The sequence below is a fragment of the Hyperolius riggenbachi genome, chromosome 2 (assembly GCF_040937935.1).
Source record: "Hyperolius riggenbachi isolate aHypRig1 chromosome 2, aHypRig1.pri, whole genome shotgun sequence".
NCBI classification, from domain to species: domain Eukaryota; kingdom Metazoa; phylum Chordata; class Amphibia; order Anura; family Hyperoliidae; genus Hyperolius; species Hyperolius riggenbachi.
In genome coordinates this window covers 353,251,151-353,269,530 of record NC_090647.1, presented here as the reverse complement: position 1 = coordinate 353,269,530, position 18,380 = coordinate 353,251,151, and the positions used below count along the sequence as shown (strand labels likewise).

Below are 18,380 nucleotides of genomic sequence, written 5' to 3'. Positions count from 1 at the left end.
ATTTTCTAGATCAGGGGCTTAATTACAAATCACAGCCCCCCCCCCCCCCCATTGATCACCCCCTTTCCCTGCCAGGGTGATCCCCTCAACCATTTATAAATGTGACTCCAATAACACCTGTTGCACCTCTACATTGGAGAGAGAGAGAGGAGAAGTAAGCAGTTGGGGTATCCGCTATATTTACTGGAGTTACTCATTAAGGATAAGCAACAAAATCACTCTGCACAACATTGTCAACAGTAATCTTTAATGCAAACAACATCACAACAACATCACAACAAATTTTAATTTTGCAAAGGAATTTTTATTAGTAAATCAGCATGCATGACTTACATTACTAATGACATAACAACAAGCAATAGGAAATATCTGTTAGAGGAAAGCTTTTTGCAGGTGTATCACTCAAGAACAAAATAAATAATTGTACCTCACAACTGTATATGTATATCAGACCACACTCCTTATTTAAACTACAAACTTAATATGTCGTGCAAATAGATAGGGGCTTTTGGTGGCAACAACTATTCCTGTTTCACAGATAAGATTTGCTCCTTTTGAGTTCAGTGATTCACATATCATATGTACATAATGGCAATAGATGCAGACTTGGTAGCGAAGCTTGTGGACAGTACACCTGTATGTATAAATACATCTGTCTTAATCATGACTATCGTGTGAGTGTGGGGGGTCTCATGCTTAAATACTTTCCTGATCCAACGCCATCAGGTCTCAGGTGACACTGCGCCCTCCTCGGCAATGTAGTTGTGGCCATGTTTTTGAAGACTGCTAAAGCTCTTTGGAAACCTCCAACTATGTTGCTGCGGCTGGCGGCGGGTTGTGGCAACGTAGGTAGGCATGGTCAGAACTTCGTCAGAATTAAAAAAGAAATTGCCAATGCTGCAATATGGAGGGGACGCAGCGATCACCTGCCTGGAACAATGATGTCCGAACAGGTAAGTATTTAGTCCAGACACCCCCAATCCTCCACCATTAAGACAAAGCCTGTCATGACTTGGACAACTCTTGTTCTATGTGTAGTCCAGAATAAATTGCCATTAATATGTATGTGTCAATTATTGGCTTCTTAAGATGGAACTTTCAGTCATTAATGCATCAGACTTTCAGTACCAACGTAACATCAATGCATGTAAATGAAATGTGGATATTACTCTGTATTGACCTAATTAAAGGCTACATTTTATTAAGAGACTTTTATATTATTTTGTTTCAGGAATATTTGTTGCCACCAAAAAGCCCTTTCTCAGGTTTATCCAGGAACATCTGAAGTCAAAACATCAGCATAACAACTGGGAATAAAGATGTCAGCCTCTTCATCCCTCCAGGTTCCCTTTAAACAAGTACAAATTGTATGAATCTTAAAAACAGAAAACAAACTAGTGAGGCTCTCCCATGAGGTTTAATATAACCTTTGAAATGCAGTTATATACAGCAGTTGACATGGATAGATCTTTTTTTCCCAAGCTTCATTGTAACCTGTGCCTCTATGAAACACAGTGTGCCGCATTCACATTTCATTGGGATACAGCAAATCCAATGCGGTTGTTGCGTCTGTCAAACTCAGTGTAATACTCTCCTATGAATGTTGCACCCAGGATCCAAATGGGCCCTGTGGGAGGTGGTATGTCCAGTCCGGAGAATGCCGCAAAGCACATCTCCTCCCCGAAGTTTGATTGCTGGAGCAATAAAAAAAATGTGAATGTTAAAGAAACAATTTAAAGCCTATTTAAGTAATAATACATGGGTGTGATAACATCTCTCAGATAATGAAGACATATTACATTTCTCAATAATAAGTAATTTGTAAACCATTGATGTACGCCAACCTTATGCAAAATCACATTTATCTAACAGTGCATTTATCAATGAAATACCCCATTCAAAAGTATTCCAATTCCTGTTTTTATGCAGTTCCCAACATCATAATGGAATATGGATACATTTGGTCTTTGAGATTACATGAACAGAGTCAACACTGACCAGAGCTAATTAGTCAGAGGTATTGTAATGCTGGGTCTAATGTACACACAGAAAATACAATAAATCAAGGTCAGGTTGAAGCTCGGGTCATACACGAAAAGTCAGAAATGCGCGGTACAGAAGGACTAATGTAGAGCTAGGTCAAAAAAGGCTAAGATCGTTACACAAGTAATCAGATGACTACAGTACAAGGGATAGAGACAGGTGCTAGGTCAATATTCAGGCAGACGTCATACACATAGGATCAGATATATGAGGCACAGACAAGGATGAGACAGAGACAAAGTCGTAAAGCTAGCCGAAGTCTATAACGGGTATCATATGACTGAGGTACAAAGGGATGAGAATTTAATCAGAGTGGTGGACTTGCCAGATCATACACAGAAATACAATAAGTACTATAATTACAATATATATATTACACAGTTCTAAACTGACTGGAGTACATATATATCGGGCTGATGCGCAATATATGAAATGTAGCTCTCAAACAACTATCTCACTAGGATAAGGACCAAGAACCAGCTTACTGATTAGTATCAAGGCCAATGAGCAAGTGAATACTCTGGCCTTAAATACCCAAGAGGCAGGGCAAAAGTCCAGCCCCCAGAAATGACAGCACCTCCTGCAATAAGGTGTCAGCTGATGACATCACAGCTGACACCCCATCAGACACGCCTCCTCAGCCTATAAAGGCTCTGAGTTGCGCACGTCCTGCCAGAAACAACACGCCGACCTACATCTACAGGGGAGCCAGGGATGCGAACATTCTGATTCACGTCTACAGGGGAGTCGGGGATGCCATTGACAAAAGAGGAAGAGGAAGCTTCCTCCAGCTGCTCCACACTATCAGAACAGCCTCCAGAGACCATACCAGATAAGTTTGTTACAGGTATTACCCATTCAGTACTGGATGGTCCTTATTGTGTCACCAGTATACTGGTAAATATCATGATGTGATATAGGAAGCTAGATGACTGAAGGTGACCTTAAAGAGGACAATAATGTTCACCCATGTGCCTTAAACCATAAGTCCTGTAGTAGCATTGGCTAAAGTCTAAAGGTATCCCCTGATGACGGCGGAAGGCCGAAACTAGTTGGGACGAGAGAGGGCAATATTGCATGACTAATCACGAGCTTCTATGGAGTAGTACCACATTGAGTGGGAAGCGCATCTGCCAAGGGGGTTCCTACTGGAGTAGGACCTTCGGATTGTGAGTGTCTTTTTACTGTTTATTGGAAATTTACTCAAATAAAACTGTCTTCTTAAGTATTCCACTGAGAGACTCCCCTTTTCTCCATTTATTTATGTGCACTGAGTTGCATATTCATGTTAATCTGGCACTTTATGGGATCTCTGGAGGTGGAAGAAGTTAATGGTAGCAACTAGATGTGGGCAGCGTAGCGCTGCTGATCGATTACTAAAGTCTAAAGGTAGCCACACAATATCATTTTCTATATTTCTTTTCAATTCAAGACGTACATTTTTTTCTGATTGATTGTATCATTCGAAAATATCTGACCAATCTATCGCACCCGTGTTCATTTTTCCCTAATTATTAAAATGATTGAAAACTGTTTTGGTCAATAAATCAAGAAATTGAAAATCTATCCTACACCATTTAATCTTCTAAAAACATTGTACAGAAATTTCCACCACTCCCAATTGAGGTTTGTCTAAAAGAAAAAACAAATAAAACACAATTCTAGCACGGTTCTTGTTTGTAAAAAAAAAGCTTTTGATGTATTTTTTTGATCTTTATTATCGAATTGCTTCAAAATTTGATTTTTTTATTGTGGCCACATTTTTTTTGGGAGATTTGATAAAAAACGGTTGGTTGTACAGAAAAATCAAAAGTTTTTTTTCGAGAGAAAAATCTGATCAAAATTAAATTTTTTTTGATAAAACTCGACAGGGAGTGGCAGTAATTTCTATAGCTTACAGCCGGAACTCGAAGTCTGGCCTCTTCAGGTTCTGGATGGCCAATACCCAAAGTGCCTGGGCCAATGTGAGAAAATGCGTTTGGTTCAGATTTTTCCAATGTCTCAATCTATCAGAAACATTGCTTGTAATTCTCGAATTGAAAAGAAATATAAAAAAAAGTATCATGTGTTGCCACCTTTATACAGACATGATTTGCCTCCTGAGCAGTCTGTGATCATTTTGGGTGAATTTCATGTTTATATAGGCAGCCCCAACACCTCCAGTAGCAGTCTCTGCAGTTAGCGGTCTAGTGCAGGATATCTTGGCAGACCTCAACATGCATATCTATATGATGAATGTTGGCACACTCTCATCTGAAACAATAATTTCACGCAACAAATCTTTCCTATCTATATCCAGCTCAGGAGATGAACTAAGATTGACTGCTATATAGCTGTTGTTGTACTTTACCTGCAGCTCAGCTCCCTGCATTCCTTTGATGAATAATACTGCTTGATAGAATTATTCTGTTACAGCAATTCTATGTGATTTTGTGAAGGTAGTGACTGTTTTATAGAACTCTGATTCAATTGTCAGTCTATAGAGAAGTTTAAATTATCTCTCTAGAGTCCAGCTCTAAAGAACCACATCTAACTCTTTGCTAAGAGAGTGTTGTGAGATGCCATTTTATCACTGTGCAGTTTCCTGATATTGATGCTGTGATGTTTGTAGTTCACATGGGGATGCACAGTGTATTCAATCTTTTGTCCTCATTCTATATGGATGTGTTACCTTACTGATGGCCTGCCAGATGCTAGATTCAAGGAGTATTGTGTACGCTAAGAAAACTGTCTCAAAATCACAAAACTGCTATTTCCACTAGAAATTACATTAAACTGATATTTTCAAACTTTTACTGTGATAGCATTTAACTATACTGGGATTACAGACCAAACAAATGCTCTATTACTGTCACCCAAAAGGTCTGTCTGCACATTCTGGCTTGTTTGGTTCAGTCAGATCTATGTTATTTCTTGCCACATTTAGACAAGATGTTGCATGGCCAGACGTAGCACTTGGTACACTATGCATCAGCCTATAGGTGCCAGTATCCTGAGAGGTGACTGTCACGAGATAGTGAACATGCGTTCACCATCCTGGAGCCCTGCTACATCACCACTCCCGGACTATAGGCATCTGAATGGGACTGCCCATCCTGCCTGCCCATCAATTTGCTTATGCTCTGGGGGCAGCAACGTCGAAACAACTCCAGGATGGTTAATGCAGGCATGCCAGGCAGGGGAACAGAGGGAGAGGGGGCCAGCGGTGGGCTTAGTGGGCAAACCTGTGATCATATCAGGATTTTCGGGTTTGGCAGAGGGCAGCATTTAGGGTAGAATGTCTGTGCCTATGTGTTCCCAAGACATTAAGCCCTGGTATGTTGGTATGTTGCATAGTGCATGTAAATAGCATGTTCACAATGAAAACAGGAAATTTGGGCACCCGCTATAGGTAGAAGTTTGGGCACCAACATAGGCACCCATTGAATTATTGGAAATTTGGGTGCCCAATGCGCCCACTATTAGTGGCCGTATTTTGCATTGTGGGTGGCCCCAATGCCTGATATTTACATTTTTGCATTTTTTGCGTATTTGCGGCTAAGGTTAGCCATGGGGGGTGGTGGTTAAGGTTACCTGTTTGGGGGGATAGTTGAGATTATCCATGGGGATAGTTAAGGGTAGCTGTGGGGGCATGGTTAAGGTTAGCCATGGGAGGTGGTGGTTAAGGTTAGCCATGGGGTGGGGGTAGTTAAGGTTAGCCATTGGGGGTATGGTTAAGATTATCTGTGGGGGTGGGGGTGTTTAAGGGTAGCTGTGGGTGTGTGGTTAAGGTTAGGCATCGATAGTGGGAGGCTTCAGTTTGAGAATAGGGTTATGCTAGGTGTAGTAAATTATTGGTGTCTATTACTGATATTTTTCTATCGTTTTTCCAGGTGTTCAGATTTTTTGATGTAGGTGTTTACAATGGTTTGAACTTTTTCAAAAACTGCTCCGAGGAATCGATGACTATTTCAGAATTAATGTACACATAGCAGTAAATCTCAAGCAGTATGTGCAGTATATTGTAAATTACAATAAGAATAATAATACAAATAATTCACAATAATCCCCAACGCATTGGCCCCAACAAGTCTGCCATTCTGTTCACAACCCCAATGGTCAAGCGATATACTGTTTGCTCAGTTGGCCCCTAGTCATCACCAGTTCCACTGCAGCAGGTTCACTCCACTTCATATACAGATGCAGGAGATAAATAAATAAATGTATTCGATTTTGTGATGAGATAATTCCGAGTAGCAGTGAATATTTTTTTCTTCCTCAAAAAAGCGTTTTATGTTTTTTGTACACCATAGGGAAACTGATATACAACAAGTGACTATGAGAACATACTGTATGTATATTGACATAGAAAATTTTTTTTTGTATAAAGAACCTTAATGATAATCAGTGTGTGCTCTATGTGCAGGTACCAGCACTGGTAATTATATAACACTTGCAAAAAGAGAAAAGGACAAACCAGTAATTGCTGCTCGAAAAACTGCACTTTATTAATTAGTCATTAAAACACACACATAAATTGCATGGGAATGTCAGGTGATTCCTACATACTGTATGTATATTGACATACCCGCACGATGTAAGCAGATGCTTTCAGGGTATATTGTTCACCCCCCATATGAAAGGCGATATCAGGTAGCTGAGAAATTTTGTCACACTCTACAGAATACTAGGAGAGAAAGAGACATTATTAGCAAATATCAGGATATGGCAAACCATAATAAGTCTAGTTAACCAAAGTATCTAAGGACTGGAGTGCAGAAGTAATGCAGCAAACACAGCCTAAATTAAAAAAAAAACACTGGGTGTGGCTTAACCGAAGAAGGTGCTTCAGTGCTTGTGGAACGGAGGAGACGTCCTCGGACAATGTAAGCCTGTTTTTAATTACTTATGTGAGTAGTACTACTTTTTATAGATTTTAAATAAAAGATTTTACACTATAGAAGGCTTATCTAGTTAGCAGATCTAAACTATATGCTGTGAGGTGACCCACAAGGAGAGGACGGAGGCTGCAGGAGAAGGGCATCCACGCCAGGACCGTGCTAATTGGCTGTTATCGCTGTCTGTGGCAGGGGGCAGCATTTACAATTGGTGAGCATGGTCCTTGCTGGTGCTGGGCACGTGGTGCTTTGTTTTTACAATCTGGCTAACACATGGTGTGCTAGTCTCAAGCTACTTGGTGGTGGATGCCTAGCAGTAACTAAGCAGCCTGCGCAATGAAGGATATGTTTCTTTATATTGCATATATGTGAGGGAGAGTGACTTCAGGAGTATGAAAGGAAGCTGATTGTGGTGCTGTCTGTGGGTCAGGGCAGCTATCACACAAGGTGAGAGCGGTCCCTATTGGTGGCGGAACACAAACGATTGGTGATCTTTGTAAAAACCACACAGGGAACCTTTATATAGTGGCGAAGTGGCTTTCTGGATAAGTGGAATACAGTCTATGCGATGAATTGTATTTCTGCTCCTTTCTCTTGAAGTGGATATTTATGGACAGACCGCAGTGGAACATTGAGCACAGTTTGGAGAACTGTTGGCTGATCACTGTTTGGAGAACTGTTGACTGGTATCGGTCATATTGACCTGGATTGAGATTTAAATTGGACTGTAAGGCAAGGCAATGTTTTAAATAGATTTTTATAAAAAAAAACAAAAAACAAACACACTCTTTTTTTCTATGCAATAAACTGAAGGTGGGTAATGGTATTAACCAAGGATAGAGAGGGTTGCAGAAAATGTAGTGAAATAACAGTTGAGTGGTTGATATTATGTACATGTACTGCAAGGTAACCTAGGTTCCTTACATAAAAATCTCAGTCCAGATGATTGCAGTCACATGACAACTGCTTGTGAGAGCAGCAAAACTTTATCACCTATTAACAGACTTAAAAAAACATATTAAAGCCAGGTTTGGTGAGTCTTTTCCTCTCCGGTACTCTCTGTCATGGAGAACCTCAGTAAACCAGGCCCTGTGTGACTAACTGATGTGATCAGATTTTTTTCTTCACACAAAAAATTATACTATTTGGTATTCGTGTTTTACTGTTCTTAATAGCCATGCCTAATTCAGTGGTTACAAAATCTAAATGCAGATTTTTCACACCTTATATCCAGTGACTCAGTGGCGCAATCTGACTGAATGCAGAGTATTGGCAATGGCATTCCCTTTATTTTGTGCACCATTTTTGACCATATATTCAGTATACAAGGCACACCCACTTTTCCCCCCAGTTTTGGGTAAGAAAATGTGTGTCTTATATTCAGAAAAATATGCTAGATTTGTTTGTACTACTAGTAATATAATTAATTCTAAGGATATGTCCCAATGTATGGTAATTTGTATTTTGATTACCTCTCCCTCAGGCAGCTGTGTGGCTCCAATAGCTTTTAAGAGGACAGATACTTGGCCAGCTGGTCCAGTGATGTAAGCTGCTCCTGTATCTATAGCGACGGTGCATCCTTCTCTGCAGAACAGAACTTCTGCACCAACTGACACCCTGTGGACATTGATGATAGAAAATGATAACTTCTTGTAGACTAGCACACAGTAACCTAAACTGTACTGAACATACTGAATTGAACCTTTAAGGAAGATAGGGCTAAAATTTTACTTTTAATCGAATTTGTTTCAGGGTTGAACTAAATTATGGACTGAACCTTTCCCTTTCTCATGCTAAATAATTATAACCCTCAACCAAAGAAACCCTTACATGTTTCACCTCCTAAATGGAGGCTTTGTCAGGAAAAAAATACTGTATAAAGTATTATAGTGCAGATTAACAAGGTAGCAAAATGATATACGAAAGTCACAGCATGATAGAAGCATAATGGCTAAAGCTGCAGCTAGCATTTTAGCCCTATCCTCCTGAGAGATTCAATTCAGTGTGTTTCGAAACTGTAGTCAAGCACAGTGTACCCGTCTTTATGGAAAGGAACTATTTGCTGCCCCTACATGCAGGGCTGTGGAGTCAGAGTCAAGGAGTCGGAGCAATATTTGGATGCCTGGAATCGGAGTCAGGAAAAAAATGCACTGACTCCGACTCCTAATGAATTTAAACTTTAATTAAAAGAGAAAATATGATAACATTTTTTATTTCTCAGATAATAGTCATCTTAAATAACATATATACAATAGTGCTTAGTCCACAAAAAATATTTTTTTAAGTCAGATATACATATCTGATTGTGACTGTATATCTGATGTTTACACAGGAATCTTTTTTATAAAATAAATAATATATCTGCTGTTAGAATAAAACCCAATGTGTAGTTGTGTCACTAGCACAGATGGTCAATGAAATGCAAATAATTCTGCGTTGATGCAGGTTTATGCAAATTTTTTATGCAAATGTATACACTCTATTTGCTCATGAAATCAATGAATTTGATATGTTGTTAAATTAGGTTTGGTTACTATGAGTTAAGTTACACAGTAGTACTATACATATGCACTCCCCGCAGAGTCGTTGTGAATCCACTGAGAATGTTGTGCACGTTTGAACGCAGAGATATTGTCTATCACCCATAAACCAGGTTCAGATTGTGCATGAGGAATGTGTAATAGAGGACGAATCCCCTCATTCTCCTGCAGAGTACCTGCACATCACTCTTACATGTAACCACAGTTACATTGCCTATGGCCTGATGGCTGTTCTTTATTCCTGTCTGTTAACTCTACAAGTACTCTTACCAAGGACTAGTTTTGATTTCTATTTAACAGCTACTCTACAGCTATATCCTAGGTTTAGTTAAAATGCATCTCTGATACACATAAAAAAACACACAATGCTTAAAAGTTATAGTGTCCCAACACATTGTCTGTTTAATAAGATTCACTGGAACCCTGCATCAGCTGGAAGTATAGATCTACCCCCTTGCAGAAAATGGCCCTGGCCTTTTCAATATTAGATATAGAAAAGGTAGAGGCCTTTTTCTGCAAGGTGGCAGGGCTACACGCTGTAACACAGCAGGTATGGGGTTCCGGTTAATCCTATTATACAGACAACATACTGGGGCATTCACACTGACAATGAAGGGCCAGGAAGGCTGACAAGGTAAAGTATCAGCTTCCTGGCCTGGAACTTTTTGTTCCTAAAAGCAGATGCCATCTTAATCTATCTTTTAAAGGACAGCTGAATTGAGAGGTATATGGAGGATGTCATATTTCTTTCCTTTTAAACCATACTTGTTGCCTGGAAGTCCTTCTGATCTCTTTGGCTGCAGAAGTGCCTGAATTACACCAGAAACATGTATGCAGATAATCTTGTGAGATCTCAGAATTTTGGGCATCATGCCTGTCACATAGACACCTTGCACGTCTTGAGTAAATATGAGCAAACATTGGTTCTGAAAATATTAGTTTATTATTTTAACATTTCATACAGGGTAATAATGTTTGGTATCAAAATGCTATATATTTTTTATGGGTCATGAATATGTTATTATTTTATGCGTTTGATGAGAGATGCCCAGACTATAGATGATCATGCATTTAAGTCCAGTTGTTTCCCTCTAAAGACTGCCAGCATGCAGTAGGAGAATCAGTCTAAAGCAGGGGGCAGAACTCGGAATCCCACCTAACAAAGCAGATTTCTCATAAGGGATCATGGCCAAAGGCCATTTTAATCCTCCAGTTTCCATTGAACAAGCAACTTCTAAATGAGTCCATGGAGATAGCTTTCTTAAGCTCGGACTCTTAAAGGATTTTGCATTTTCACAAACTCGACTCAGAATTCTTCCAAAAATCTTAACTATTCATTTCATTTTTCCTTTTTGTCTCATACAGTTTTTGACCGGAGTATGTTGGCAACTTTTAGCTGAGATTCACGGGTGACACCAGTTGGCAGGTGTGTCAAATGTTGAAGTATCACTGTGGGCGGTGGACTGCGCTGATTAGCACGGAAAAGCCGGCTAAGTGTGTGGTTGTAACTGAGTGACATCACGCAGCAACTTACAGGGATCTCGGACCGGGTTACCCAGCAACAGATCACAACCTTCCAATGTAGTTCTGACAGGTGAGCCAGTGGCCAAGGAGTAACTGTAGAGCAGGTCTTTCTAAACCTACTACATGCCCATGTTTGATCTGCTGCAGCTCTAGAGAGACTTTGTCCCAAAGCGATGGAGTGTAGTTAAGGACTGTGGAGGACCCAATTTTAGTACAGCAGAGTCATTTGCTATTGGATTAAACAAGCCCCATAAGAGGTCAAGAAGTCTTTTAAAAAGTGTCGTCTGGCCCGCTTTGGTGTTACCACAAGCACATTATCCACCTGCAGAGAGAGGTGGGCTACATCTGGTGAGCATATAGCGTGAAGTCTTGGGAGTGTGGTAACACAGAGTGAACTCACTTATGCACGGAGGACACTGGTCGTTTTATCTTGTGATTTAGTCTAAGCAGTATTACCCTATGTGGAGATTGTTTACATTACAGGACAGTTCAGGTACATGCAAAGAGTTTGTAGTAAAAGCAAAGAGATTGTGGTTAACGCTTAAGATCCACCTGAGAAATGAGGTGGTCTGTATCTGGTGAGCATCTAGACAGAGGGGACGTGGTCTTACACAGGAGAGTGGCAGTAACCATCACATTTTTGATGAAACAGATTTGATGAAACAGAATTTTGTAGTGACATGGAAGAATTTTTTCGGAGGATACGACTAAAAGAATTTTTTCACAACAGACCTAATTATTCATCATTTGAAAACACCGAACCTACAAATAGCAAAACCAAAAAGAGCAGTACCTGGACACCAAAATCAGGGCGGAACAAGAAATTAGAAGAATATATTGACAACTTCAGGAAAAGAATCAAATTGGAGATACTGGACAAGCAAATACAGACACACTACAACCTCAACACTCAAGAAAGTAAAGCAATACTGAATCTTAAAAGCAATAACAACATAGTAATTAAACCAGCTGACAAAGGAGGAGCTGTAGTGATTTTGGATAAATCCACCTATGTTCAAGAAGCAAACAGACAGCTCTCCAACAACACCTACTACAAAAGACTAGAAACAAACCCCACGCTACAATACTCAAGGGAATTGAAGAATATGCTTAATGATCTTTCCTCAGTATCATCTAACATACTTACATTAATACCAGATAATCCGAAAATAGGCACCTTTTACATCTTACCAAAAATACACAAAGAAGGAAACCCAGGTCGACCTATCATCTCTGGTTTGGGGACACTAACAGAAAAGATATCTGGCTGGGTAGAAAACATTCTTAAACCCATGGTAAGGAATACAGCCAGCTACATCCAGGACACCACTGACCTTCTTAACAAATTGACTGCCATGGGTCCAATCCCAGAGGGTGCTATCCTGGCTACAATGGATGTTGAATCCCTTTATACCAACATTCCACACGAGGACGGTATTGCAGCTTGTCAACATTTCCTTCAGTTGAATGATCTACCAACAGAGCCCACACTACAACTTATCAAATATATACTAACTCATAACTATTTTTCATTTGGGAATGATATATATCTACAGACAATGGGCAGTGCTATGGGAAGTAGAATGTCACCCCAGTATGCAAATTTATTTATGGCCAGATTGGAGGAAAACTTCCTTTCAACGTGTGAAATTAAACCATGGGCTTACTTCAGATTTATAGACGATATCCTATTAATTTGGACAGCATCACAGGAAGAATTAATCAAATTCCACAAAAACTTCTCAGAATACCACAAGAACATCAAGTTAACTCTCAACTTTTCATCCTCCCATGTCAGTTTCCTGGATACTACAATTTATATACAAGATAGATTTTTAGAAACATCCATCTACCGTAAACCAACTGACAGGCATATTTACCTCAAGTGGAATAGTTTCCACCCGGAACACACCAAAAAATCTATTGTTTACAGCCAGGCTCTGAGGTATAACCGAATATGTTCTATTTCAGAGGACAGAGACAGACAACTTATGTCACTACGTAAAATATTCATAGATCAGGGATATCATCCACGAATCGTTGATGATCAAATACACAGAGCAACTTTAAAATCTAGAGAGGAACTATTGAAGTACACCCCAAAGACTGAAAACAACAGAGTCCCAATAGTGGTCACCTACAACCCAAGATTAAAGACACTGAGGAAGATATCGAAAGCCCTGCAACCGATACTTCATAAAGACAAACGCCTGAAAGAAGTTTTTCCTGATTTACCAATGCTTGCATTTAGACAACCTCCCAATCTGAGACAAATGATTATCAGAAGTGCATTATCTACACCAGAAACTCCAGGCACATTACCCTGCAATAACGCAAGATGTGAGACCTGCCCTTATATCTTGTGCACAAGCCAAATACAAATACCAAACTCACAGAAATATCATCAAATATCAGACCAATTTTCCTGTGAATCATCCAATGTTGTATACATGATACGCTGCATGAAATGCCCCTCAAGAGGAATCTATATAGGAGAAACAGGACAAAAACTGCGCACAAGAATGAACCATCACCGCTTTAAAATTAATGAGGGTAAAATGGACACACCAGTGGGCCAACACTTCTGTGAACCAGGACACAGCATGCAAGATCTAAAAGTACTTATTCTTAAGGGTAACTTTAAAAATGAACAAGCAAGAAAGATTTCTGAGTACAAATTTATGAAAATGTTCAAGACATTAACAGAAGGTTTAAATTGTGGAATGGGATTCATGACTCCTTATGTAACATGATTGACTTGGCTTCACTATCTTCAGAAACCTGCTAAATTTCATGTTTGCTTGCATAAGCTCACTGGCTCCAGCCTGCTGATCACCTGACATCTAACTGCTAAACAGCAACCAGTACAACTGCCATCTTCATGCAGCTTCCCTGCATCAGTGTTTTACTACAGCTAACATCTAGAAATATGCCTGAAGAAGGGGACTAGATCCCAGAAAGCTTGCATTATTTAACTTTATCAGTTAGCCATTAAAAGGTATTACTTTTACAAGACTTTGTTTTTTTTCTACCTACATATATTGTTTGCCTAACACGGTACAGAAACATTTTTACTACTAGTAACCATCACAGACACTTGGTTTTTTTGAGTGAAAACCTATTGAACGTTATTACCCTAGCATTGGGGTTAGGGTCTGGCTCCAACTTCATAGGCGTTAGATACCATTCACAGAATATTTTATAAGAATTTTCCTTCATGAAAATGTTACATGAGACATATGATCAAAAATAGATTCCCATTCTTCTGTCTTCTTAGAAAAACAACAACGGAGCTAATTTCTCCATTAGGGTAATGCTAGCAGGAAATTGAATATAGCCTGTAGATAAGGCCAGGCCTATCCAATCCTTGGCTGTCAGGATGGACAATATAATGTCTGATCTGCATGTAGCAGAAAAAGTCATTATTGATAAGGCCATAAGTTATCTTAACTGCATCCCAGGAAAGCAACATGCCCTCATCAACTAGCAGCTGAAGTGTGTAAATGCCTGTTGCCTTCCATCTCTACCACAGCAGGTATTGGTCAGTGAATGGAATACTGGCATTATGGAATAATGGCTCTAGGAGAGCGTGAAGATAACATATTTTCAAGCTTCTGTGCCATATACGCCAGGTGATCAGAACATCATTAGTAAAGGGTGAACAAATTAAGTTTGGTGTTAATTTAGAATAATACGGTAACCACAGATTATTTTGAACTCTATAAGGTTTTATAATTTGGGCCTCCAGCAACACATAGTTACACAGTTATTTGTGCTGAAAAAAGACATACGTCCATCGAGATCAACCAGAAAACAAAGTACAACACCAGCCTGCTCTCTCACATATCCATGTTGATCCAGAGGAAGGTGAAAAACCCTTACAAGGCATGATCCAATTAGCCCCTAAAGGGAAAAAATTCCTTCCCGACTCCAGATGGCAATCAGATAAACTCCCTGGATCAACACCACTGGTCATTACCTATTATTTATAGCCATGGATATCTTTCAACACAAGGAAAGCATCTAAGCCCCCTTTAAATGCAGATATAGAATTTATCTATGCCTCGCAGCAATCATGTGATCTGATGATGTCCTCGGAGCCCTCATGCTTTGCGGTGATCATGTGACTTTATGACGTCTCCTGGTTCCACGCCCAGATCCGATGACATTAGCGTATGAGTCCAGAGGGAGGGTGGTGTAGGCAGGGTTGGGGGACTCACATTTTTAGCGCCTCCTCTATGAGACACTTTTAAGGAAGTAGTACACAGCACCGGTTTGTGCACATTAGAGCCTCAGAGGAAGCTTGTTCAAGGTGAAACGGTTGTCAGGCCATGCACCCTGTGGTACCCACCACTCATCTTGACACTCCTTCACTGCCAGATGTGTATCATCCTTTTGTATTTTGTACATTGGATGTAATTTTTTCACTAATTGTGGCAATAAATACTCCAAGTAGTGCCAAGAAATTCTGTAATCTTGTTGTTTTGCTTAGCACCGTTGACTGCATGCTTTAAGCACATGAGGAGTATCTACCAGCTAACAGCACCTTTACATCTTTCTTTTGCACCATTTCTGCAATTCATTTCTCTGTCTGCCTGCCCATACTTTTTGTTTCAGATATAGAATTTGCCATAACTACTGCCTGTGGCAATGCATTCCACATCTTAATCACTCTTACCGTAAAGAACCCTTTCCTAAATAAGTAGTAGCAGTAGGGTATTGTACCGTGTTAGCCATCAGTAAAAGCAAGAAGTTTTAAACCAGGATGATACCATTTATTGGCTAACTAAAAAATGAATAAAAATAAGCAAGCTTTCGGCCTTTCAGCCTTCGTCTGGCTTATATCCTGTTAGTTTGCAAACTGGTGGTACAGACAGCTTATATACATGCAACATCAAAAGGGAAAACAGATATTTTTTCAAGCATAAATACATGCCATTAAAATGCCTTAATTCACACAGACCATCGACCTGGGGTTAGAGGTTGTAAGCCAAGATAACTTGTTTACTCCCTGCTCACATACCTGGGAGTTGGACTGACACAGAGGTATCGTAAATTCTTAGTTCACAAGTTCAGCTATAATGGCTGAGAAAAGTTCAAATATCATCTATCTCATACCAATATAGAAAGTTGTTGTCCTTATTCAAACCTTTCTGCACAGCTTTGAAACAATTTATAAATTTTGTTTCTGCTATTAATCGATCATTTGACGTTGTGAAGCCACCCTTCAGGGCAGTGACACGAAGATCATCCATGCTGTGTCCGTTGGACCGAAAGTGTGTAGCAACTGGGAGTCCAGATTTGGTATCTTTAATAGTGTGCCTGTGTCCATTCATACGTTTGCGCAGAGTTTGTCCAGTTTCTCCCACGTACATAACATTGGGGCATTTAGCACACATGATCAGATATACCAGATTGGTGGAACCACAGGAAAATGTACCTTGTACTCTGTACTCCTGTTGTGAACCTGGTATCGTTACCCTGTCAGTGGTGGACGTGGAGTCCCTGTACACGAACATTCCCCATGATGATGGTATTGTGGCCTGCCGTAAATATCTTCAGGGTCAGGGCGTACCTGTAAAGCCTATTGCTGGACTGATCAAATTCATTCTCACTCATAATTATTTCACTTTTGGACAGGATCTCTATTTACAGCAGATGGGCGTGGCAATGGGTTCGCGATTCGCACCACAGTATGCAAATCTCTTCATGGCCAAAATCGAAGAGGAATACCTCAATGCATGTGGCATAAAACCCATGGCCTACTTCCGCTTCATTGATGATATTTTAATCATCTGGTCCGCAAGTGAAGATGATCTTCTCCAGTTCCACAGGAACTTCAATGCCTTCCATCCTACAATCAAATTGAAACTTACCTACTCTCACACAGAGATTAACTTTCTGGACACCACCATATACATCAGGGGTAACAACATACAAACCTCTGTGTATCGCAAACCTACAGACCGTCCCACATACCTAAGATATGACAGTTTTCATCCTAAGCACATTAAGAACTCTATAATTTACAGCCAAGCAATAAGGTACAACTGGATTTGTTCTGACAGGATGGACAGAGACAAGCACCTGGATCGCCTTAAGAACACTTTCATTAAACAAGGTTACAGTCCTCCTATGGCTGAGGCCCAAATCAGGAAAGCCAGCAACATCCCCAGGACTGAACTCCTGAAATATAAGCAAAACCAGAAAGAGGAACGTGTCCCTTTGGTTGTCACCTACAACCCACACCTGGAAATCTTAAGGAGGATTGCTAAGGAACTACATCCCATTTTACACAAGGATCACAGACTGAGAACGATATTCCCTAAACCTCCACTCTTGTCATATCGGCAACCACACAATCTAAAACAGATGATTGTCAGGAGTTCTTTGAATAGGCCTCAACAAAACGGAACATCACCCTGCCGACAAAAAAATATGTGGGACCTGCAGACACATTTACTCCACTGACAGGGTAACAATACCAGGTTCACAACAGGAGTACAGAGTACAAGGTACATTTTCCTGTGGGTCCACCAATCTGGTATATCTGATCATGTGTGCTAAATGCCCCAATGTTATGTACGTGGGAGAAACTGGACAAACTCTGCGCAAACGTATGAATGGACACAGGCACACTATTAAAGATACCAAATCTGGACTCCCAGTTGCTACTCACTTTCGGTCCAACGGACACAGCATGGATGATCTTCGTGTCACTGCCCTGAAGGGTGGCTTCACAACGTCAAATGATCGATTAATAGCAGAAACAAAATTTATAAATTGTTTCAAAGCTGTGCAGAAAGGTTTGAATAAGGACAACAACTTTCTATATTGGTATGAGATAGATGATATTTGAACTTTTCTCAGCCATTATAGCTGAACTTGTGAACTAAGAATTTACGATACCTCTGTGTCAGTCCAACTCCCAGGTATGTGAGCAGGGAGTAAACAAGTTATCTTGGCTTACAACCTCTAACCCCAGGTCGATGGTCTGTGTGAATTAAGGCATTTTAATGGCATGTATTTATGCTTGAAAAAATATCTGTTTTCCCTTTTGATGTTGCATGTATATAAGCTGTCTGTACCACCAGTTTGCAAACTAACAGGATATAAGCCAGACGAAGGCTGAAAGGCCGAAAGCTTGCTTATTTTTATTCATTTTTTAGTTAGCCAATAAATGGTATCATCCTGGTTTAAAACTTCTTGCTTTTCCTAAATAAATGGCTAAAACGTGTTTGCCTCCATGCGCAGATCATGACGCAGATATTGTCCTCTGATGTATAAATACATCAGAGGACAATATAAAAGCTTGGCGGATGAGCTTTTTGTTCCTAGGTCTTTTCAAAGGACTAGAGTCCTTTGAGAAGACCTAGGAACAAAAAGCTCATCCGCC

General features: G+C 40.0%; 1 protein-coding gene and 1 long non-coding RNA gene across 9 annotated transcripts in view; one reads left to right on the top strand and one right to left on the bottom strand.

The window, feature by feature from the left end:
• Positions 1–299: 299 nt before the first annotated feature.
• REN (renin) overlaps positions 300–18,380 on the bottom strand; it is a 46,344-nt gene continuing 28,263 nt past the window's right edge. For all 7 annotated transcript variants that reach the window (XM_068269639.1, XM_068269643.1, XM_068269638.1 and 4 more), the window contains 3 exons: positions 8,393–8,537; positions 6,611–6,709; positions 300–1,694 (listed from right to left, as the gene is read on the bottom strand). In XM_068269639.1, the coding sequence (XP_068125740.1) occupies positions 1,533–1,694; positions 6,611–6,709; positions 8,393–8,537 (406 nt within the window). In that variant the 3' untranslated portion in view covers positions 300–1,532. The remainder of the gene's footprint in view (positions 1,695–6,610; positions 6,710–8,392; positions 8,538–18,380) is intronic.
• LOC137546791 (uncharacterized) overlaps positions 13,719–18,380 on the top strand; it is an 80,498-nt gene continuing 75,836 nt past the window's right edge. For both annotated transcript variants that reach the window (XR_011026372.1, XR_011026371.1), the window contains exon 1: positions 13,719–13,982. This is a non-coding gene — a long non-coding RNA (uncharacterized lncRNA). The remainder of the gene's footprint in view (positions 13,983–18,380) is intronic.